General features: G+C 38.2%; 1 protein-coding gene across 2 annotated transcripts; it reads right to left on the bottom strand.

The window, feature by feature from the left end:
- Positions 1–321: 321 nt before the first annotated feature.
- Positions 322–25,434, bottom strand: LOC128027675 (autophagy-related protein 2 homolog A). Of its 2 annotated transcripts, none has more exons than XM_052615482.1 (42): positions 24,905–25,434; positions 22,709–22,871; positions 22,450–22,599; positions 22,176–22,278; positions 21,650–21,788; positions 20,211–20,408; positions 19,906–20,008; positions 19,193–19,354; positions 17,980–18,119; positions 17,785–17,860; positions 17,426–17,678; positions 17,191–17,332; positions 16,032–16,130; positions 15,758–15,922; positions 15,408–15,672; positions 13,689–13,767; positions 13,391–13,559; positions 13,181–13,323; positions 12,841–12,995; positions 11,098–11,255; positions 10,813–10,963; positions 10,499–10,683; positions 10,313–10,393; positions 9,950–10,056; positions 9,775–9,867; positions 9,622–9,692; positions 9,454–9,530; positions 8,814–8,984; positions 7,734–7,860; positions 7,102–7,325; positions 6,786–7,015; positions 5,172–5,307; positions 4,880–5,092; positions 4,697–4,798; positions 4,519–4,603; positions 3,789–3,942; positions 3,639–3,708; positions 3,388–3,470; positions 3,188–3,309; positions 2,926–3,080; positions 2,112–2,264; positions 322–1,978 (listed from the first exon to the last, which is right to left on the bottom strand). In XM_052615482.1, exons 1-42 carry the CDS (start codon positions 25,073–25,075, stop codon positions 1,742–1,744), a joined length of 6,060 nt encoding a protein of 2,019 aa, XP_052471442.1. In that variant the 5' UTR covers positions 25,076–25,434; the 3' UTR covers positions 322–1,741. The 2 variants fall into 2 exon arrangements, with proteins under 2 accessions (XP_052471442.1, XP_052471441.1); XM_052615481.1 differs by having other exon boundaries at positions 7,102–7,328.
- Between the last annotated feature and the right edge of the window lie 575 nt (positions 25,435–26,009).

Below are 26,009 nucleotides of genomic sequence, written 5' to 3' on the forward strand. Positions count from 1 at the left end.
AAACAAGGGTTTGATATAACCCAAATCATTTGACATTTTTGCTAATTGTTTAGACTTTAATGGCAGCCTCCAAATTTGACATTTTTACCCCATTTTATAGAATAATTGAATCTCTTTAAACATGCAAACTTGTAATTACTTAGTGTGTTGGTTTTAGACTATGTACGTTTGAGAGAGAGAGCATAAAATGTATTTGTTTAAATCTATTAATGTAATTTTCTAGGATGGTACAGAAATAAAAATCTGCCTTAAGCTATATACAATGCTTTACACTATTGCCTATGCTGATGCAACAGTTACAACATAAAATAGTAATAAACATTTTTCAAATGCACATTTTTATTCCTTTTTTTGTATTAATTTGTTTACACATCATCTTGGTGCTATACAAGTAATTCTTACAGCGTATGATATAGTTGTAATAATTACAGAAGAAACAAACACACACTGATAGCTATGAATCGCATAGCCAGCCAGTCAACCATCAATAAACAAGCATGCATGTCCTGTAACTCACTCAAACACACGCTGTACAGATTTTTGACTAATAAAAACACGCAAAAATCTCACTTCCCTCACATGGTTATGCAATTAACAAAAAGGAGAATGTAACATTACCCATGAGCCCTTTGTCAACCGACCCGCTCCCCAACGCTTCTTCATACACAAGGACATCAAATGTTCAACATCTTCATTTCAATAGCTGTTATTACACATATGAAATAAAATATTTAAAACATGTAGGAAGGCAACTAATGAGACGAAAGCAAGCATGCTGGATTTAGGAGTAAATGACCGATTAAAGGCTGAATCTGACAAGAACATGTCTAGGGCATATTTCAACACAAAACAAAAGAAAATTAATATTTTACCTAAAGAAAATAAAGTTTGCATAATGCATATTTTTTAAAACGACAATTTAATTATATATATATATATATATATATATATATATATATATATATATATATATATATATATATAGTTACAATGAAGGAAACCCTAAAATAGGCTTCATTTTCTTTAGGTAAAATCTAATTACTTTTATCTTTTGATTTCTGAGTGAAATATGACCTGGACATTTTGCAAGTTTCACCCAAAAAGGACAAGACCACAACTCTTCATCAAATTCGGAAAGACATAAAGATGAATAGAAAACGTGAGTGACCCCCAGAGAGTGACTGCCTCACTCAAATTACAAACGCATTAATTTAGGCTTTAAGAGTTTAAGATCTTCATAATATCAGTGAAGTAGAATTATGGCACAAAGACATCAGGATAGAGAGGACAAAGAACCACTTTCTTAGTGTTAAATGAAAAGTATTGTAAGTCCACCTCAATGCATTTATTGAGTGTTTCATCTTACCTAGATCAGTAATTAACTTCAACATTAAGTTTGAAATACTTCAGAGGGGGAATAGCGATTCAGTCAGATGTTAAAAGAGTGTTTCGGAGAGGGGAAACAGAGTTATAGACTGATATGATTGCATACGTTTCAATACGACAAGATGAGACTGAGCTGCACTTAGCTGTGTAGACTGCTCCACTTCTAGCAAAAGTGCAAGAACAAAACATTTGCATTGCATGAAATAATGTGTGCAACTATGTGGAAGCCACGTAAAAATGGTTCAGTTTCCATTTTTTTGTCCTATGTTTGTGCATTGATATTCACAGATGAACTCGCATTCACTCTCTCATATTCACACTAACAAAAATTAGACTTCATTAACGCCAGTCAGTTTCATTCTTGGCCATCTTCGGTGCGCCATTTCAAGAAGTCCTCTTTCCGCGCATCTGGTTTAATTTGGTTCCGCATTCCTCCCAGTAGGTTTGAAGTGGCCTCTGAGGCAACTATAAGTGGACGGACCACGGTGGGCGGGATCTGGCGCAAAACTCCGCCCACCGCTCCAGGAAGACCTTTCTGCTCGTGTCCACGAGACGCAACATCACACAGGGTCTGAGCGGTGTCGATCACTCCCTGGGAAAGGCAAAGACGGCATGAGGACGTTAAATTAAATGATAACAGAATAGAGGTAAACACTTGATATTATACATTTACTAAACTGAATAGTCTCAGAGATGAACATGTTTTCAATAATATAGGGATGTACCTCTCTGACGGTATCATAGGCCTTGGCCACGCCCTCTCTGAGGTCAGCTGGTTGAGGGGTTCGTCTGGGACGGGGAGCGGGACGTCCCTCAGTGATGTAACGTGTCAGAGGTGGAGTCGGAGATAAGATGTCATATACTGTCTCCGCAGTGGCCTGAAAATATACATAAAAAAACAAATAATAAATATATCAAATAATACCAAAAAATATAGTAATACATAATTTAAACATTAAAATATAATAAATAAACAATATATTTAATAAAAACATAAATACTTAATTTACTGAAATAAAAGTAATAAACATAATAATATAATTATAATTTTAAATAAAAATTATTTAAAAAAAAACTACCAATAATTTTTTTAGTAGTGCTAAACCAGTATCAAATATAACAGTAATTAAAAAAATATAGAATTAAACTTTAATAAACATAACATTCTACATAATAACAAATAAACATACAATTATTTAAAATATAACATGATTTTTTATTTTTATTAAGAAAATCTACAGTTAAAAAATTCAGATTATCTGGTAACATAGTAAACCAGCAACAAATAAAATAATAAATCATTTAAATATATAATTTAATTGTAAGGCATATACAGTATATAAAAAAAGAATAAGATATACTAAACTTTATTAAAAAACAAAAACATTTTTTTTTATAAGTATCAAAAATATAATATAAAAATAATAAATAATATAAAAAAATCTATCAGCAACAAAGTAAGGAACACATTAGTTTAGGTTTATATATATATATGTATACACACACACACACTACGGTCATATGTGTGAGTGTTTGTACCTGGATTGCCTGCACTAGTCTGTTGCTGAGCTCTAGAGCAGCAGAGGCTGTAGACGTGCCGAATGATGCCGCTCCCCTCTGGAGGCCTCGGATAATACGCCCATCTTTCCGGTACTGCTCTATCGGCATCCAGAACAAATCACGCACACCATGGACTGCAAAAAAAAAAAAAAAAACCTAAATACAGTACTTTATTGAATTTACTTTACTGAAAACAGTATTTTCCTTTAAGTAGCCAGATCGGAAAAGACATCATACTCACAGAGTTGTACGACAGAATGCATAGGACCAACTCCTCCCAGAATCCCTGGCAGCTGGTTCTTCCTGATGTCTGTCAGCCACTCATTCACAGCATACTGAATCACCTTATCAACACCCAGCAGCCTGAAACAAAACAACAACTCACTTTTCAGAACTAGATTTAAAGGGAAAGCAGGCAAGCAGAGATGAAGAGTTGTTTACCCGTGTCTACAGCACAGTCTCTTCAGCTTTAGTTCAGAGCAGTTCAGCTGGGCCAGTCCGATCAGGATGCCTGCAAACGTTCCCTAGGACACCAGAGATGATATACATTAGTATAACAGAAGCTAGACTAAAACAAACCACTGTTCTTATTCAGAAAAACGTAGTTGTTATGTTTAAGCACTCAAACTACAGATGACTTTATGACCACATGAACATAAAGCATCAGTTATTTTATAATGGTGATCGCCAACCTGCTCAATAACCACATGCTTCCCCTGATAGTCCAGCCAGATGGGAACTTCAGAGGTAAAACGAAACTCTCTTAAAGAGAAAGGATATTAATTAAATTACACATTTGTTTTGTTGGATATTGTCATGTGGTGCGATGGCAGATCGTCTACCTGAAGTAGATGGGCTGGTCAGAGGAGGACGAGGAGCCAGCCGAGGAGGAACTCTGCTCACTATAGGTCGTTTCTACAGAAGCAGTGAGATCATGCCCCAATCCGGAGCCAGGATCTGTGTCGTCTGAAGCCTTCTGAGGAACATCCGTCCTCACTGGGAGCAGAAGATCAGAAATACAGACGATGAATGCCCATACACAATTACAGTTCAAATAAATAGGCTAAATACATGTGTACAATTATAATTATACTTTTAAATTCATTTTTTCGTAAATTTAAAAAAGCTGGTAAAATAAAATGTATTTTTTTAAACTAAACAGTAAAGAAAACGAATTAAAAATAGGCAAATATAAGTAAAGAATAAGTAAACCTAAATAAACAAACTTAAAAATATATATAAAAACTAATGAGACCGAAATAGCAATGTATAAAAACTAGGCTAATAGAAAAAAAAACAGAAAAAAACCCACACATATACATATATATATATATATATATATATATATATATATATATATATATAATGATTAAAAATAACTATATTTAAAATCAGAACTGGAAATATAAAATAAAAGCCAAATGATAATATTAATAAAAAATTATAATAAAAAAACTATAAATAAAAAGGCACAAAAAAAATTAATTAATTAATTAATTAAATAAATACATGCATACATACATAAATTAATTCATTAATTCATTTGTTCATTTATGGGGGGGGTAGACATACCCTCAGCTGCAGGGTCGATGGACAGGTAAGGATGAACTCCTGCAGCCATGTTACTGAAGAAGTCCTTCAAGAAGAAAAGTGCATCCTAGGAAATAAAAAAACAAATGTGGTTTTTACTGAGCCTGGTATGAAACATTATTTGTACGGTGTCAAAAAATAGTTCATGCAAAATCTGTACCTGGTCAATATTGAGTCGCAGTGGTAACAGACTGACTCTCAGACAGCATTCTGGTCCACCCAGACCCGATTCAGGCATCAACTGCAGCGCTTTCACCGTCAACTACAGCAACAATCGGACTAGGTAAGAACATAATCACCAACCGAAACTCCTTCTCTTATTCTATCCCGCTCTATAACTCACCATGTTGGAGTGGGCTCTGCGGGGCATGCTCTCACTGGTGTACAGGTACAGGAACTTGTTCATTTGAGAGGAAGCCAGACGGTCTCGGACCTCCAGTTCCTGGACGATAAACACTTGGCGGGAAATAGGCTGCTCTCCGAGGCCCAGCCCGTCTGCATCTGGTCCTGCAGCAGGGGGCGCCACCACTGGATACGTTTCATGCTGGAAACTGACCTGAAGAGAGAGAAAGAGGTTATAAAACTACAAAGAAGGCTTTTTAAATCTTCAAACCGCTGATTAAAACGCATTACACCTTTGTCAGTTGTATTTCCATGAGCAGTGTGTGCTGCCGCGCACTTCCTCCAACCCACCGCCAAGAGTTTTGGGGCCGCGAGGGCCCTGCTGAACGAGAGGGAGAACCACGGGCTCCTGGAGCAGCTGAACGAACCCTGAGAGACACAAGTATTTCATAGCATGTGAATTCAACGTTAGGACGTTTTCACTAGGGATGCACCGATCATGATTTTTCATGGCCGATTCCGATACCGATTTCCGATTTGTTTTATTTATTTTTTATCTTTAAGCAACAAACAGGAAAGAAGGAAAGTGTGCATAAACAAGATGTTTATTTGGTATTTAATAGGCCAAACTGGCTTTTGGCTATTGAAAACAATAACTGCAACCATCTGAAATTAACAGCTACATTACAGACATCAGCATTTAGGTTTAGTTTTTGAATTGGGTTGAAACTACAGAGAACTGGCCTTAAATTTAAAGATTAACTGTAACCATGTGAAATTAAAAGGCAATAACGGCATAGTTCTACAATCCAAACAACACAATCAACACACATTCAATAAGATGTTTCTTAATCAGCATTCAGTATTTTAGTTTTTAAATTTGGTTTTAAATAAAAAAAAAAGGTCTTTACCAGTGTCTTTATTTACAGACTAAATAAAAGTATGCTATATAAATAATAGGTGCGAATAAAACAAAGATGCAAAGTGTTTTCATTCATCCAATAAAAAAAAAAGAATTAGGGTAACGATTCACATCTATATTTTTTTCACTTGAGCCAATGAAAAATAAATAACTATTCTCTCAAGGAAAAAAATATAGATGTGAATCATTACCCTACATTTTTTTAAATTGGATGAATGAAACACTTTTTCTCAGTGTGCTACAGCAGGTGATTTTTAAATCAAATTAAGTCAATGTAATTAAACTAAATTAAAAAGGTAAAATAAAAATAATCAAATGTCGTTTACTTCTGGCTTTTCAAACGTGTATGCAAGTTCCACTTTACAAAAAAAAAAAAAAAAAAAGTTGTCACAGTTTAGACCGTTTTGTTTCTCATCCAACATGTGAGAAGTTGATCTGAACATCTCTTCACGGTCTACTCGTGTTCAGGACTCTGACCGGTAACAGTAAGCTCGTGCAGCTTTAGTGCGCGCAGAAAAGGGACTCTTTTTTTGTGCGCCAGTACACCAACGGCTGATCGCTTCCTGCTGCTATCTGTGCGTCAGACATGTAGCTCTGCATTTCCAGTGCTGAACGGCTGCGCGTGTCTTGCGCACAGATTTCGATTTTCGGATTTTCGGATTTTCAGATTTTCGACTTCCACACAAATGACATAGCGAACGATTACAATGTAGTCTGTGCACGCGGCCGCACTTCCGGAAAAATCGGCCTAAAGAAGACCAAAAACCGGCCGATTCCCGATCGCGTATTTTAAGCAAAAACCGGCCGGTTCCGATTTATGGCCGGTCAACCGGTGCATCCCTAGTTTTCACACCTGTTAGTTTTAGAACCATAAAGAAAATGCAACACTGTAACAATCTGTGACATGTCCCTGTTTCAAAACAAAGCACACAATCTACAGACATCCTCAAAACCTTGGCTTCTCAGGAACGTCTGCTGCACTCACTTATGGCTGTGCAGTGTGTGGGCCGAGCTGGGTTTGCCGCCAAAGTCTTTGCCACCATACAGGTGCCAGACGACAGACACTTCTCGGAGCACCACTCTGTTCTGAGGCACTGGGAAGCGTGCCGGGGCGCGCAGCAGATCTGAACTGCCCCGAGGCCGCGAGTAGTATCCATCCCGAACCTTTATAGGATCCTGGGAGAGCACTGTCACCACAGGCTCACCATCTCTAGGCTGTCAGAGAGAGAGAAAAATAGTACGGTAAAAATAAAAAAAACTGTAAAACTGTAACCAAAAATCTGACAACTGTGGGTGCATACTGGGATGCCCATCCCAGGAGCCTCTAGGATGCAGAAGTCGTCGTTGTCGGTGGAACCCTCTGATCCTTCCTCTGACATCATATCTGCATGAGCTTCCATAGCAGTGCTGACCAGTCCATCAATATCAGACTCCTCCCCTTCTAGAACAGAGGGGCGGGGCTTGGGGGCTTCTCCCGGGAACAGATAGACTGAGACAGGGGAGGCTCGGCGGATGGACGGAGAACCTGCTTTTCAAATACACAGAAGTAAGTAACAATTAATCTTCAACACTGAAGTTTTGTTTCTCTTTGGTTATACTTTAATTCATCAAGGACGCATTAAACTGATCATAAGTGACAGTACATAAATTTATGATGTTCTATTTCAAATAAATTCTGTTGTTTTATAGCTTCAAAGGTTATTTGAAATTCTAACAATATTTCACAATACTATAACAATATTTTCTCAATTGATTTCACTGTATTTTAGATTAAATAAATGCAGCATTGGTGAGCATCAGAGACTTCGTTCAAAATTATACCAACCCAAACCTTATTCCCATAAAACGTTGTCATAAAATAACAACATTAGCTTCTACAAGTTTTGCTGTGATAGATATGCCTTGTATATATAAACAACTTCCAAAGTCTCACCAGAGTCTTGGGACTCTTCCTGTAGGATTCTCTCGGTGTCAATCAAGGCATCTGTGAGGTCACATTGGTTGATCTCTGCTGTCTCTGCTGGTGGGCAGGGAGGAAGGGAGGCGGGACTTTCTGAAAGCTAAAAGACACATTATTTTAGAGCCGTATACAAATGGGATAAAGAAGCTATACTATCAAGAGAAATTACACCAATCGAGAGAAGCATCAGGGAATGGTCTGAGTACCAGCATGTCTCAAAGCAGTTGTTATCATTCCAGTGCAAAAAAAAGCTGAATATTAGCTGCTTAGATTACTAACTACAGCTGTTTTCAAAATCTTTGAGCGATTGGTACTTGGGGATTTTAATTTATCATTCTGTCTGGATTCTTACCAATTGGTCTTCATTCAATTTTGCAACACCTTGAAGCCCCTCATACCTATGTCAGGCCCATCTTTGTGGACTACACATCTGCATTTAATACAATCATCGCAGTTCAACTTTTTGATAAGTTGAAGCAATTGGGGGTTCAACTGTACTGTCACATTATTGTACTCTGTGTACACTAATGATTGTGTTTCATACTGATTGGTCTAATAACAGTATCTAAAGTTGATATGTTAAATTTTATAGAGCTGTGATTGAAAGAGTGCGGACTTTCTCAATTATAGCGTAGTCTGGTAGTTCCAGTCAGTGACAGTATACTGGCTGCTTCGAAAATGATTGGTTGTGATCTTCCCACTATTGTTTTGATTTATGTCTCGCATTTGCAGAAAAAAGATAGAACAACCCTGAAAGATCCCTTAGATCCTGCAAGATGCCATAGAGCAATTAAAACAAATTCTACATGTTTTCTGAACAGCACTAATTGTAGGACAGTTCATGCTCTTAATTCCTCTGGTATTTATGCATCTGCATTTCACTCTCTGTAATTGATAGAACATATATGTATGGATGTATTTATGTACGCGTGTTGTTTTTTCTCAGTGTCTGTTTCTCAGTTATTGTTGATGAACTCACCAAGCAAAATTCAGAACAACTGGGTTGTTATGGCAATAAATAAATGATGAATATAACTGTACAAGAAATCATACCAGCAGTTTCTGTCCGGCGATCTCTGTGGGGGATGTGTGGCGTGGGGGAGGGTGAAGATCACCCTGGGACACCAGGTACTGCAGCATGTTAACCAGAGCAGCGCACGAGTCGGCACAGGTGTGCACGTGAACTACATTATTAGAACAACGAAGCTCGAACAGCGGCTGAGTCTGTAAATAGTTATCAACAACAAAAACAAAAAAAGCTTTAAAAATTCCGACATGAAATTTTAAGCAGCTACTGCATTGTGTTAGGCTACAATTAATCTGAAACAACATTTTATGTAATTATTGCATAATTTTGTAACCTTAAAAGGAATATATGCACTTATATTTATTTGCAGTACAATTAATGTCACATCCCATGATTAAGACATTTGTAAGGAAGACAAAATGTGGAAAAAAAAAATATATATATGGTAACACGTTTATGCAATTTTAAATAATAATAATACATTAACTCAAAATTGGTCTCTAATAATATATTAAAGATAATAATTAATATAAAATATAAAACTGAGACCTGTCACTGGTCAGCTACCTATGTAACACTTACATTTATATAAATTAATTCACTTACAAAAAAAATATTGAAATGCTATGAAATCTTTAAGCCAGTGAAGGCTGGCATGAAACTAACCAGTTTACTCGCATCAGTTCCTTTCCATGTTGTTATGGCCAGTTCCAACAGATCAATGTCTAACACACACACATAGTCTTGAGATAGATAAAAACAATATGATTAGAGGTGGCCCATCTATAGATATCAATGCAAAATACGATTTTGAAAGGTAAGCTTGTTCTGTACCTCGCCTCAAATCCACAGTATCACTTTCACATTTATCCGATAGGTATAACGCAGAGTCATCTAAGATAAACCTAAAAGAAGATTTCAGAGCTGTTAGGTCTTCTCAATTATCCTCAGCACAACCGTTTAGGATCACATCACAGTGAGCAGTACCTGAGGTGAAAGGTCGCAGTGTCCACAATGATGTTGCTGGATAAAGAAAAGGACTCAGCTGTAAACAAAACCCGCAGAGGAAGATAAAGTGGCCTGGAGGGAGAAATGAACATGAGGGTTGACTGAATGAACTAAGAGTATTTTTGAGAACAAACATTCAGTGTTACTACAATACCTGTAGTCTACTGCACAGGTGGCCAGGTGAGTGTGAAGAACGGTGATGACTGCAGGTGGGGTGTAGCCTAAAATGTCGTCATCAATGACATCAAGGAAATCAACAATCTGTATAAAAAAACTGTGTTGTTATAGTTGTCTGAAACTAAGACCATAACAAAAAAAAACATTTTAGTAATTTGAATTAAAATAATGACTGAAATAAGATTAAATATAGAAATAAAACACAATTTTATTTCAGCTAGCTGCAGTATAGTAGCAACATTTCTCATTTTAATTTAACATATATTATTAAAAATACATTTTCATTACAGATCCACACTCCTATTTAAAGGTTACATCTAATCTAGTTACCAACAGGTACCTGCTCGTGCCAGCTATGATTGGTCAACGCCATGTGATGTCGTAAAGTAGCACCATGGAGTCGCAGCGCGACCAGAAACTCCTACAAAGAAAATGAGATGAATTCTAATAAATGACAAACAAGAAAACAACCATACCATAATAAACCCAACTGTCAGGTGCCAAGTAGATGAAATAACACACCAACCTTCACATTCCTCTCAAGATCTAATGTGATCTTGATGGCAGTCGACAGCATCTGAACGTCAGTTTCTCGGCCACCAACACTGCTCACCCCCACCTCTGTGGGGTAAATGGTAGGTTCCAGATGAACCGGGGAAGTGAACCTGGGCATTTCCAGTTTCACAGGAATAGGGGAGTCTGGGACCTCGGCTATATAAAGAGCCAAAAAAGCAAAAACAACATTTTGCAATTCAGAACAGGATAATAACTTTGTCCCATGCAAAAAAAAAAAAAAAAAACCTAGAGGTTAGATGTCACTGGAATGGTTTAACAGCTCACCTTTATGGTACAGCTCTACTCTTCTGCTTTCTATCGTCAAGAAGTTGAGATTGGGATTGTTCTGGTGTTGCGACACACTAAAAATCTTCCCTCCTTCCAAATCCAAAACAAGTTCTCCATGACAGAAGTCCATTTTACGTCCAGCTTCATTCTTAGAGAGAACGGTATCAGAATTTGATGTGAGTAAAGGGGAATTTGAGTGCCACTGGTGTTGACTTGTATGATTTTGCTATTGCGACAATGCTACAACAATTTAGCATGCAATTTTTATTTTTTATGTTTTACCTTGCAGTCTGTCATGGCTTGGAGGCGACCTTTGTCAATCAGCACCGTTAAACAAAGCAGACTGAGGGCATGGCTGGACTGAGGATCTAACTGATTTTTTCTTTTTTTTGATTGCTTGGCTGAGAAGAACTGAGGCTCCTCCTCCTCAGAGTCAGATTCTGGAAGGATGAGTTAAAATATTAAGATTCTTGAACTGAAGCCAAATCAGTATTGTAACTGTTAACTTAAAAACAAAGAGAAGATGTCATCAGATGGAAGCAATGTACATAAAATCTATTTAAGCTGAAACTAAATATGAAAATCTGAAAATATAAAAGCAACAGCAAGTACAAAATATGAATCAATGCAAAAATAGTATATAAAACTAGGGATGCACCGAAATTTCGGCCACCGAAAATTTCCGGCCGAAAATGGACTTTTCGGTTTTCGGCCGATAGACTTTTATCACCGAAACAACACGGCCGAAATGTTGTGATGACGCAAACAGAAACCGCGACCTGCACGTGCACCGGCAAAGCGCAGACCACGAGCTCCACGCGACATTCACTTAACACCAGTGAAAACATTCTCTCTCTTCGTATTCCTTTATTCGCAGCACTAAAGCGTCTCCTAACAAACCGATTAAGACGGACCACGAAGTAAAAACAAAGAAAAGTACAGTCTTATAGAGTCTGTTAGCACACGTCTCACTGAGATCTTTTCGGATCCTCTGCACTTCATCGCGAATGTGCTTGATCCGCGTTATAAAGACCATTACTTGTATGCGGAAATGATTCAGGCCGCGCTGGATGCGGAGAACCCGCGTGGAGACGGAGAAGCGCCAAGCGCAGGAGACAGATCAGAGCGCAGAAAAAAAGACTGGTCTCTGCACCAGATGAGTGGCATGCACCATCGTTGTCTGATATGTTCAGTGGAATTCTGCAAGAAAGTGCCTCAAATAATAATAATACGTTGGCTATTTTGTTCTTATACACACACACAAACATATATACATTCATAATATCAGATTGTAGCCATATTTATGCTAGATTTTCTGCTAGATTTCTGCTTTAATTTGATAAAAATGTTTATTTATGCCCTGGCCCTATTTAAATACACTCTCTCAAATATTTCTCAAATGTCAGGCAGATGACAAGCTCAACTGCTCAACAGCTAGATGGTTATCTGTCTGAAGTCCCCATCCGCAGAAGTGATAACAGTCTTGCCAAATGGAGAAGTAATGCACTTTCTAGTCCTACAGAGAACAATTTCAAATGCACTTCACCTAAATGCACTTTGTTTTTATGAGAGAACTGTTCATTTTAAACCTTTCTGCAGGCCAGTAGGCCTGTACATTATTATTAAATATACACATGAGTGGGATAAATTTTTAGTTTGAATTTTATTTTATACTATGCATTGTTGCAATGTGCTTAATAAATATTTGCATCATTTGTAATTATGTATTTTTATGTTTTTTTTTTAAATAAGTTATGTAATTGTAATTATCTTTGAAACTTTAATATTAATTTATGCAATTGCAATGTCTTAATTTTAGTAAAGGTAGTACACGGTCATAGAAATAAATGCAATGGTACTAATAATTGGCATAATTTCTTTCGGTGTTTCAGTTTCGGTTTTCGGCCTTGGTTTTCTCTTTTTTTGTTTTCGGTTTCGGCCAAGAATTTTCATTTGGTGCATCCCTATATAAAACAAGACACAATGTTTAAAACTTAAAGTATGAAACAGATGAGCATGACTGACCCAGCCTGAAGGCAGATTTACAGAGGTAAAATTCATCCTCCTCAGGTCTGTGCTGGTGGGAGGGGCTACGGGAACTTTGAAAAGAAGAAGGAGGAGCAGGAGGAGGGGACGGAGGAGGTGGAGGAGGTTCCCACATCAACAGATCATTATTAATCCTGGGGAGGGAGAAACAAACAGTGGAGCTTGACTTCAGTCAAACATGCCTTTATTTTATTATTTTATGGCTTGCTTGCCAAAAAAGCATTAATTATATACAGAACACAGCATGCATATAATGTGAAATGACCTGCAATGATCTTTTTTTTTTTAAAGTTCATTGTCTTAAAGTGTTGAGCAGTACCTGTTATAGATGCTCAGAAAAGCCTCTTTGCTGGGCAGGAGAATGTAGGCTACGGGAAAGGTGATATCCACCACATACTGAGACTGACATATACACTGAGTCTGAAACTCCTCCATCTCCTCTGGGTCTGCTGGGATCACCATCTGAGACAGAGAATGAGTCAAGTACAGGAATGAAAGAAGGACAGGCAGATGGGCGGCGGGGACTCACCTCTTCTGTCTCAAACATAGTGCGGTTGGAGGAGAAAGGAGAACTGTTCTTCTCTCGAAGTTCACAGGGGTTCTCTAGAGACACGGAGCCCAGCCCCAGATCCCTGTTCACCCCTTCACACACCACTGTACAGTCAGAGCCTGCTCCTTCATTCACTCGCACCTGAATCCTACAGAAGGAAAAGAGAGGGAACCACAAATGCTTTCCCGGGATTCTCTGTTTTTATCTGGAGATTTGTATAACACATTGTTTTGTACTCGGAGCTAAATCTGAGACACTCATACACTCACAAACTCACCTGGGAATGCCGTCCAGATCTGGGCTCTTTTGCACACGGATACAGGGAAACGCCTCTCCCTCCCAGCCCTCATACACTCCTAAAACACACATTCACACTCCGGGTGAGTTTAGAGAGAGAAAAAACACTGTATCCTGAACACTAGGCCTTAAGATGAATCCAAACAGACTGAATTTAATAGAAACAAACAATATAAATGATTTTATTCTTCAGGATTTTATCAAATCTTTTTATTTTTCCTAAACGGATAGTAAAGAAGAAATTTTATGGAATGTTGGCAACCAAACAGTTTCTGGTAGACACTCACTTCTAAAATATGGAGAAAAAAAAAGTCAATGGCTACCAGCAACTGTTTGGTTACCAACATTCATCAAAATATTTTTTTATCGTTTTGTGTTCAGCAGAAGAAAGATTCATTCATGTTTGGAACAATATGAGAAAGAATAAATGATGACTTAGGGCCCTATCTTGCACCCAGCGCAATTGACTTTGTACACCGACGCATGTGTCATTCCTATTTTGCACCCGCGCAAAGCGCGCTTTTCCCTCCACAGAAGCACGTCGCTTAACTAGTGAATGAACTTGCGCTCCCTGGGCGGTTCAGCGCAAAAAAGGAGGCGTGTTCCGGCGCAAACAATCCCTGGTGCTATTTTGCTGTTCCATTAAACAATTGCGCCACTGACCAGAAAAAACCTAGTCTTAAGTCAGTGGCGCGTTGCGCGTTGTTCATTATGCTATTTTAAGGGCGCATGCTTGACCATAATGTTTAGCGTGCACAACGCGCATACAATTTGCTCATGTAATCTACACAGATGCAACAGTTATTTTTGCATATCATAAATTGTTACACTAAAAAAAATATTAACACATGAGATGACGGAAATCATTGTGGTGTATTTTGGGTGGGTTTCTCCCATCCCCATACAACACAACTTCTCTGTCTTTCACTGCTCTTACAAGAACATCAGTCTCCTCGGCTGTGAACCACTCCTGGCGTGCGCCTGGTAAATACGCCATAATAGCAATCCATAATGGAACTTGCGCACCTGCTTTTAACGGGAGTGTTGGATGACGCTCTGATTGGTTTATTTCACGTTACGCCCAAACCACACCTATGAATAATGAAGCTACTTCAGACCAACCCATTTTAGATTTGTGCCGGGCGCAAGAGCCATTTATCCCGCCGGGAAAATAGCAACAGCGCCGAGACCCGCCCACAAAGTTACTTGCGCTTTCAGATCGTTAAAATAGGGCCCTAAATATACATTTTTGGGAGAACTATCATAGCTGATATATTATTTCTAATATTTGATTATAACTTCAACAATATTTTAAAAAATTGCTTTGTTTATATCAAAAAAACTATTATATTATAATAATGTGCACTGAATACCAATATTTATAAAAAAATATGAATTGGAATTTGATTTCATGATCTCATGTTAATATATATATATATATATATATATATATATATATATCAAATAATTTGAACAGAATTGTTTGATGAAAATAAAGTAACATGAAGAAAAGCATTCATTTGAAACAGAAATCTTTTGTAACACTCAAAACTTTCACTGTTGATTGACTGTATATGTCCTTGCTGTATCAATTTCTAAATAAAAATAAAAAAAATCTAACTGACATCACACTTTTTAATGCTAGCATATATGATAACTGAGAAAAATAAATGCTAGTTTTGATCTTTGGATGCCTCACCGTGCATATCAGTGAAACAGGCCTCCAGTAAATTGATGAGTTTGGCCCCTGGGCTGCAGGGGCCGTCCTGCTGAATGTCTGGCCCCTGCTGAGACTTCAGCTCCAGATTATAGAACTGCAGGCTCAAGAACTCATTGCGCACTGCACGCTGGCTCAGGGGCCGTCTCAGCCCCGGGGGTCGAAGGTCAGGGATGGGGAAACGGACCTTCAACACGGCATAAGGAGTTTGAAGCAGGAGAGAAGAATGGAACTCCAACAAATGAGGCTGCAAAGAAAAAGAGAGAGTTTTTTTTTTTTTTGCTGAGGTAGGGGTATTATGTTGTTGTTTTTGATCAAGAGAGACTGGTGACCTCTGCAGCCTGTGCTGTGTTTCTTTGAGGCGGTGGACAGTGCCTCAGGGCTTGCAGGACGTCCTCCAGTCGGCCGATAATGTCCAGGTCCAACTCAGAGTTGAGCTCACCGAGCTCAATCCGCAGAGAGCTGTCCCTGCGTATCACACGACGCCTGCTTCCCTTCTATAGGAGAACAGGAAAAACAGTTTCATATAGATCTATCGCTAAAAGTATAAAAGACACAAACACTTCTTGCAAATGAATGCCATAGGACTTTGTCAAGCTGTAGTACCTTACGCATGTGCTTCTCAGAGAGACTGTGGTGGAGCTGGGCACAGGGTCTGGCAGTGGTGCCCATGGTGAAGAGACCGGCTGACTGGAACTGCAAAAGCTGGGAAAAGAAAATGTGGACACACATGCACATTTTAAAGGAAGCCTTTCAGAACCTTCATCGGCCCGCATGATGTCACCTGCTGGATTTGCAAACTTCTGGCCGTCTGACTTGTCGTAACTCAGACTCTTCACATCTGTTTAAGATTCTCCCTGAGCAGCTGGCAAAGCCTCGGACATGTGACTGTATTACACCCCTGTAATAATTTGGTGACCAACTGGTAATTTTCTAATAATAAGGGCTTGACTGTTTTGACAGTCCAGATTGTGATCTAGAGTGCAACAGGGGTTAAAAATGATGTGACAAAAGTGTTTCAAGATAATGTCTAATGAAAAACAGGACTTTACTTGCTTTTTGCTTTAAGTAAGAGAGTTCAAAGTTATTCAGTTTTCATCATTTGGCCGGTATGTGGAGGCCAGCCAACCACAGCGGAGGTCATCTTCAAGATCCAACTATTTCATCCCAATCTTATTATAACTTTAAGGGTCAGAGAGAGTAACACTTAACAATAAGGTTCAATCCCTCAACATTAGTTAATGCATAAGACTACATGCTTTTATTTGGCTGCACAATTTGAGGAAAAACATAATTGTGATTTTCCTGATAAAAACTGTGATTGTGATTTCAAACATTTATATTTGCTGTGTTTATTGGTAGGGCGGAACAATTATTATTATTATAAATAATAAAATCCTAATTTCTTAATTTTTAATGTTCAAACCATAATGCTTATATATATATATATATATATATATATAAAGAAATCCGCAGAGAACTATAATAAAGCAGAAAAGCAATTTTGTTCTGCACTTTACTGTTACTAAGTTAACACTGTTTCATTTACACACTTCGGCTGAAAAAAAAAAAAAAAAAAAAAAAAATTGGTTTTACAATCTGCACTGTAAATCAGATTTTGGTCCATTTTGGTAAATCTGGATGACTCACCAATCAAATTAAACAAAAAACAAACCTACTTATTTTATTACTGAGTGTTAGGGGTCAAAAAAGCTCTGATAAATAATAACATTTGGGAGCAAGAGTTAGCAGGTATGCCGTGTACCTCTGTGTACTGTGGACCGCCTGACCCCCACAGGCACTCCAGCAGTTCCAGCCTGCTGAAGGAGAGGTCAGAGGTCATAGCTCGGCTGTGCCGCCCTGCGCTACGCATCTCACATGTCAGCTGCACTGCTGCACCGGTCATCCTGAAGACCAGAAGTCAGAGAGAGTCAAAAAGAGTGTGTGTGAGTGTACATGTATATACAGTAGGGGAGCACAGCAGGTAAATCCCACCATACCTGATGTGGGAATGGGGACATGCTTTAGCAAAGCTTCCTCTCAGATTGTGGAAGTCTCGCTCACTAAACATCCCGTCCTTAAAGAACGCAAGCTCCCGGAAAAACAACTGTGACACCTCAGCCAATGAGGAGAGCCCTTCTGGCCCAGGAGGCGGGTCCTGCTCTAAAAGAGTAAGCGTGACTCCGCCCAGAGAGAGGCGGAGCAAGGAGTCTGGTTTCAATGGCTCTGATTGACTGCTTCGGGACGAACGTTCTATTTGAAGAAAAACAAAGACTGATGATTGATTGCAAGAGAAAACATGAATGAAATACATTGACACACATACAATGTGTTGTTTAAAACAGGTTTAAATACATACTGGGAGGTCTGCTACATTGAGGCAAACTAGATAAGGATCCTGGTACAGGATAACGACGAGGACAATTGAGCATACCCTGTAATAGACATGTAAGAGTGCACATTAATCATACACACTGGACATAGATAGCTGATGCATAACAGGTCTATTGACTTAATCAGAAACAATATTAAGTTAAAATGTATATGTAAGTACCTGTGGAGACAGAGGGTTTGTTTGAATTAGGCTGCTTTGGCTATGAATGGACGATTCCATATCACTGTCAGATAATTCACTCCCAGAGCGTGTGGACAACACACTGCTGGTCATACCAGGACCCATCGAATAAAACATCTCTGAGACAGAAGGACAGTCACAGATGCAAAACTCAGAATGACAAGCACAGACAAACTTAAGAAATGAATGGCAAAATACTAAACTACAGAGAGTTTCAGAAGATAAAAACTACCAGCATCAAGAGCCTGAGGCCTCATTTATAAAATGTACGTTAGATTGGATTTAAACCTGCATTTCATGGATTTGATCTAATGTCAAAAGTGAGGAACTAATTGGCATTAATTAAGGCAGAAACTGACGTGAAAATGTTCTTATGTATAAACCCAATGTACAACTTTTTTTGGGACTCATATAACACTTATTCAGTAACTTAAACATTGTCTATGAAAATGCAAATTAGTAATCACATTAATAAATAGGTGATCCCATGAATTAGTTGAGTGTTTTCTTGGATTTCCTTGCACATTGCTAATGAGTGAGTGTGGTACTTCTACCGAAACATAAAAAGATGTTTGTGGCCGTTCTGTAGGGCGAGTTGATTTGCTTGTACACACTGCGTTAAATTTAAGATGATCTGAGATTTATAAAGAGGGGTGTATTTAGGAACTTTTTTGTGCATATTAACCTTTTTTAAATCGTTCATAACAACATTTTGGAAACGGCTGTACATTCACATGTAGGATCATTATACACATGTCTTTATAAGTGAGGACAATGGAGAAAACGGCTGTACAAGGCCTACTATTTATAAAAAAAAAACAGTATGTGAAATAGTGTGTTTTTTTCACCAAGGGCAATCCAGTTTTCATCTGAGAAATATTTTATATTTTTATCAGAAAAGTATCTATAAAGAGAAATGAAATATCCTAACTCTCATTGCTTCCTGGCATATTGATACTGTTACAAATGAAACTGAAGGTAAGGTGGAGTATATTGCATTGTGGAATACATTATTCCATACTCTGGTAATACACTACACAATTTAGCAAATGTTGCAAGTCATACACATGCATGATAAAACTGCATGTACTTGCTGCAAAAATAGCAGTACAGTAGTATGCCAGTCTGAACCCATAATTATAATCAATGTTCTATATTAATCTCATGGAAACATTGACTATTCTCATCTCACCTCCATTCTCCATGCTGATGATGTAGGGCTCTGCGTCCAGCTCCAGATCTCTGTCATACATTTCTGAGTTCAGCTGCTTACCGAGATCCTCTTCGATCAATCGCAGATCATCAGAATCCAGAGGCCTAGAAAGACCCCCACCGGACACACCACCACTGCCCTCTGACAATCAGAGAAAGAAAAGGCACAGTCATTCCATGGGACACTGTCAATCAGGCAAAAACATCCAGACACACACAAAAAAAAAAGGATTGTTTTTTTAACAGGCGATCTCCAATCTGAACAGCTAGTACACCCACCACCATCCAGCTGTTTTTTATAAATCAATATCCTTATGGTGCATACGCAACCTTAGGGTTAGACAGTAGAATCTGTTTTATAATTTTAATAATTATAGAATTAATTATTTAAATATTATAATTTGTATCATGCAAAACATTTTCTACAGTATACTAAATAAATCATAATGTAAAAAAAAAAAAAAAAAAAAAAAAGAGTAGAATTAAGTTAGAAAAACAGTTGCATATATCAAATTCCTTGTGAGTTTGTGCAAACTTGGCAAACAGAGAACATTCTGATTCTGATAAAGGCTTTAAATTAAGGCTGATGCAAACAGCCATATTATGATTTATCTTATTTGAAAAGGAAGAAAGTGAGAGACATAAATCATATTAAAAGCAATAAGCAAACAGAAAATAGAGTGCTCATGTTACCTGATGTCTCGATGCAGAGTGAGGACAGGAGGTCCGTCAGGTGTGTGATCTGACTGGGGGACAGCAGCAGGTGGAGACACCCTACTTTACCATCCAACTCCAACTAAGATGAAAAAGAGGAAATTCCACTCAGTTAACAATGAAAGGAACATAAATCTCCTGTTTTGGACTGATCAAACTCCTTTATTCATGATGAAGCCGAATAATTTGCTCTTTGATCTCACTGATTCGGAAGAATCATGAACATCCATAAAATCTTCCCATTCAGTCTTTTTTTTTTTTTTTTTTTTATCATGCAGACAAACCTTGGGCCCAGGCAGCATTTCATTCTGTTTGATTTTGACAGTTGTCTCTATGAATCCGGAGCATTGTCCAATCAGCAGAGGCTCTGGGGGCTTTGGGGTGGGATGCAATGATTGAGGGGCTTCCGATGCATCATCATCATTTTCATCTGTCTTACCCATCTCCTTGCTGCTTGCCATGTCATCAGAATAAACCAGCCCCTAAATGGAAGAGTTGAAAAGACACAACCCATTAAAGATATTGGGCCCTATCTTGCACCCAGCGCAATTGACTTTGTACACCGACGCATGTGTCATTCCTATTTTGCACCCGCGCAAAGCGCGCTTTTCCCTCCACAGAAGCACGTCGCTAAACTAGTGAATGAACTTGCGCTCCCTGGGCGGTTCAGCGCAAAAAAGGAGGCGTGTTCCGGCGCAAACAATCCCTGGTGCTATTTTGCTGTTCCATTAAACAATTGCGCCACTGACCAGGAAAAACCTAGTCTAAAGTCAGTGGCGCGTTGCGCGTTGTTCATTATGCTATTTTAAGGGCGCATGCTTGACCATAATGTATAGCGTGCACAACGCGCATACACTTTGCTCATGTAATCTACACAGATGCAACAGTTATTTTTGCAAATCATAAATTGTTACACAAACAATATTAACAAGTGAGATGACGGAAATCATTGTGGTGTGCCACGAAGATGTGAAAAAATAGGCATAAATCTAGCTTAAAAATTATTCAGGCTAATTGTAGTAATTAAGGATCAGACCTGTTGGCCAAATAGTGGCAAGACATATGTGTATATAAAGACATCTGACAAATTGTGGCTATTTCCTCCCACGCCTGTTTAACCGACGCTATTTTGGCTGGGTTTCTCCCATCCCCATACAACACAACTTCTCTGTCTTTCACTGCTCTTACAAGAACATCAGTCTCCTCGGCTGTGAACCGCTCCTGGCGTGCGCCTGGTAAATACGCCATAATAATAGCAATCCATAATGGAACTTGCGCACCTGCTTTTAAAGGGAATGTTGGATGAAGTTCTGATTGGTTTATTTCACGTTACGCCCAAACCACACCTATGAATAATGAAGCTACTTCAGACCAACCCATTTTAGATTTGCGCCGGGCGCAAGAGCCATTTATCCCGCCGGGAAAATAGCAACAGCGCCGAGACCCGCCCACAAAGTTACTTGCGCTTCGCGCTTTGACACTTGCGTTTCAGATCGTTAAAATAGGGCCCATTATATTTATTCATCTGGCAGATGCTCTTAACCAAAGCAACTTACAAATAAGGAACATCACAAGCAATTTATCATGAGAGGCAACAATATTTACAGTACACTAATTATGGTAATTATTAATTCAAAAGCTGGCATGTACGTGAAATGCATAAAAAGGGAAAAAAACTGAAAGTGCAGAGCCACTAACTAACAGTTTGTATAATTTCCCTGACCTGTGAACCTCCGAGAGTCTCATAGAGGAGCTGTACGGAGTTGAGCTGTAGGATTTTGTGCAGGAAGGCTGGTGGCTGGTGGATGTCTACAGGCACTGTCTGGCTTGAGTCTCTCACAGCCTCATCGCAATAGTCCACCCTGCAGTATCACATGTTACCACCAGGGGCAAAACACAGATCAGTCACAAACAATGGAATGCACTCTAGGAAATTTAAGCACTCGTGGATTGTTTTGGAAGGATAAAATATTTAACAATACAAATGTTTCTACAATTTTGGATGTATAAATACAGCCTTGGAGAGCTTTCAAAAACAGAAAAAAAATCTGACCCCAAACCTTTGAACATTACTGCATTTTTGAGTAATAATCAGATTGAAAGTTTTCAAGATTCATGGCATTCCTTAACGGCACATCTACCCAAAATACCATATCTGGCACACCAAACCAACCTACTTTATAAATAAAGAGAAAAAAAAACTACCTAATACATCCATAAATGTGCAAAGATGTAATTCATGGCCTCACCGTTTAATGCGCATCTCTAAGGCAACCCCAGTCTCAGCGTCCAGGGGATGATGTTCTACTCGCACGATGGTGTCCAAAAAGGTGACTTTTATTCGACGTAGGACTGCAAACAAACAAACATGCCAAAAAATTTAAAATACACCAAGTTAAAGTTTTGCAATGTTGATAAGTTTGTGATAATACACACTCAGCCAGTCATCTAACGGTTTTACTTAATGACTCAACAAAGCAAATGTACAGAACCACACTCCTAGACACAAGAAATGCCACACACCCGTCTCGATGGTCTGTGCAAACATTTCCAGCCCCTCCAGTGGAGCAGGCGGCTCTTCTGACGCCTCGGGTGGGTCCTTCAGGCACTCCTGGGCCAGCTGCATGCTGGACGTCATGCATGTAGACCACCCTTGGGAATCCCAATTTCCATCTAACAGAGATAAGAGAAAACACAATTGAGCAGTAAGTCAGTCTCGTATAAACTATGTTTATAAGCATCAAACCAAAAGAGCACACAAAGAACAGTCCGCAGAACTCACTGGTTCTGTATTTGGGTCTGCATGTTATCTGCAATCCGGTGATTTCAAGGGTGCAGTGTTCTGTTACGAGGGCTGCCCAGGGAATAGTCACTGTGATGCTGTTCACAAAACCTTCAACAATCTCCAGCGGCGCTCCCAATGACTCCAACAACTCGTTCACTGCCTGAAAAGAGGATTCAGAGTAGCTAAAGAACAAGAACAAGTGATCACATACAAGAACAGAAGATGTCAAAATAACTGTGAAAGAAGGGAAGGATGATCAGAATAGCAACAGAATAGAATCATTCTCATAGTGGGGGAGCAAGTTTCTGATGGGGCTTGACGGGGCTATAGCCCCATCAAAACCCATGCTTCCCCAAGGATTTCCTAATGATGTTCCTGTTTTTTGGTGGCACTTTCATTAACACTGAAAAATAAACAATAGAAACCAAAAAAAAAAAGAAAAAAGTGCCCAATATGTGGCGTATAAACAACTGATATTATGGGGGAGGGGTCAGGCAACACAAGCCAGCAATGCGGGATAATTAAGGAGCTTTCTAATGCTTCATTAACGGCGCATATTCTCTGAGACAATGAGAAACGAATATAAGCTGATAACGGTATTTAACCATCTTAAATTATTCCCTTAATATTTCTCTTGTGGCCCGTATAGTGAAAAACATGAGAAGAAAGGAATTTTGTGTGAAACAGGTTGCTTTTGAAAATTGATGCACGAAATAAAGCTGCTTTTAATTTTCAATGACTGCAGTGTTAATATATATATTTTTATTATAGGCCTATAATTCATTGTAAAAACGAATTGACGTGTAAAAACAAAAAACAAAAAAAAAAACCTTTTAAAACATTTTCAGTGAGGAGTAAGCTATTAGCCCAAACTTTATCCTTACAGCGCGTCATGCGGTGATGTGCTATGAAATTATTGTGGTGCAATAATTTATAATAACTTAATAATAATATGCATAACAACAAGAAGAACGTAACAGATCTACATTCATTGGAAATGCTAAGTCCTCTTAATATTGCACATTTCTGATGCTTTTAACAAAATAAATCTGTCTATCATCGACACATGATAAGACGCATCTCAGCACCCGGAGGTTATTGCAGTGCCCCAATGCGTGCCCATCTGCTATGCCACTGTGTGGAAATAGTTCTATAGTTTAAATGTTGAGTTGAAATGATGTCGGCACTTTATCTATTGTAAAAACTGGTTAGAATTTACCATGTTTTCCTGCCAGTTGGCATTGAGAGTGAATGACAATTGATGTTCAGAAAAAATGTAAAAAATAAATAAATAAAAAAAAAAACTAAAAAAAAAACGTACTTAATCGCTTTTCTATTTGCGTTCATGAATTGTATTCATTTGTAAGTGTCATATCTGGCATTTAGCGTTAGAAGTTATATTACAAATAACTGGCATAAGAGAAGTTTAATACCACAGATATTATTGCCTTTTTCGAAACTGCTGTGTGTGTGTGTGTGTGTATGTATTATAAATGTATGTGTATATATATATGTATGTGTGTGTGTATATATATATATATATATATATATATATATATATATTTTTTTTATTTATATAAATATATATATATATATATATATATATATATATATATATATACAAAAGGTGTCTGAATTTGCATGCTATTTAGATAGCTGTTAAACCCTTCTTTAGCACCCCCAACAAAAAAATCCTGAAGCTGCCACTGACTGTATTTATTTAGGCCCAATATATACAGTAAAAAAGTGTTTACATTACTGTTTTAAATTACTGTACTGTTTGATTTCTTTAAAAAAATATTTTTTTTTATTAATTGAGTTAGATATAATTATTATTATTTACTGTTTTTTACAGACTTCTTAGCACTCCCTCTCAGGCCCAACTTTGAAAAACTAAATGACAGCACCACAAAAAATGTAAAAAACATAATAAATTAGACTCAAATGTGAAAGCAAAAGTTGGTAAGCTTTGATCACTGTGACTTAAGACCAGGAAGAGGATCTAAGATGCAACCTTTTCTGCTCAAGTCATCAAACTCTTGGAAACATGAGTGTTCCTCATAGACTTTACGGTGTTCCTTCAACTAACAGGATGTGTTGATCTCATACTCAAGACTAGATATTACGAAATACTGGAAATAAGGGCCACTCGGACAAGGTATCTGGCCTGGGCATGTCTTAACCCACACTTACCCAAACATCCAGGTTAATTTCTCTAATGACCCCACTGCCATTGTACAGGTCCAAGCTCAGCTGGTCCAAACTGAGTCTTTCCTCCAAGAAGTGGCCCAGATAGTGTTGCAGGAGGTACCGACAGGCCCGTTTCTTTATCGAGCCCGACCAGGGGAAGAGCCAGCGAGACATAGGGCCAGAGCAGACGGGGAGAGGGAGCAGAGAGGCGGCGGAACAAGACACCAGTCCTGCATAACAGATTTAACCCCCCTCGGTAGTCTGTGAAAATGAGAATACAATAATTCAAGCGTACTACGATGGACAAGAAGGGTCAAAACCGTCTAACTTCCTGTCCTTTGACACTAAAATCCCCTGGTTCTTCGTTTTTTAGACGTCAGGTTGTCTAAGGCAGCGTTTAAAAATGATATCTATGTTGAACCGGGTCACTCCGGTTCTACTTTTAATAATAGATGTCACTGAAATATGCGACAGGTCCTCTATGGTTCCTCTGGCCAACGGGTTGTTTATTGTTTTCATACTCTTACTGAAAGAGTGTGCGTCATGACGTCACCGTAGCTGAAGATGCCGGAAGTTGGAAGCGTCAAATCGCCATGTTGGGACGGTCAACTTGAATTCTTCAACCAGATTTAGACATATGCGACACTGGACCACAAAACCATTCATAAGGGTCATTTTCTTTTTAAATTGACATTTATACATTATCTAAGAGCTGAATAAAAGATTTTCATTGATGTATATTTTGTAAGGATAGGGCAATATTTGGTCAAGAAACTATTTGAGAATGAGGGTGTAAAAAAAATAAAAATCTACATTTTGAGATAATCGCCTTTGAGATTGTCCAGACGAAGTTCTTAGCAATGCATATTACTAATGCTAATACATTTTTGATATATAAACGGTAGGAAATTTAACAAATATCTTCATGGAATATGATCTTTACTTAATATCCTAATGATTTCAAGCATTGAAGAAAACTCGATAATTTTGACCCATACAATGTATTTTTGGCTATTACTAAAAATATGCCCCAGCGACTTAAGACTGGTTTTGTGGTCCAGGGTCACATATGACTCGAACTTGCTGTACCCAATCTTAGATTTATATT

This window comes from Carassius gibelio, chromosome A14 (genome assembly GCF_023724105.1).
Source record: "Carassius gibelio isolate Cgi1373 ecotype wild population from Czech Republic chromosome A14, carGib1.2-hapl.c, whole genome shotgun sequence".
Taxonomy (NCBI): Eukaryota; Metazoa; Chordata; class Actinopteri; order Cypriniformes; family Cyprinidae; genus Carassius; species Carassius gibelio.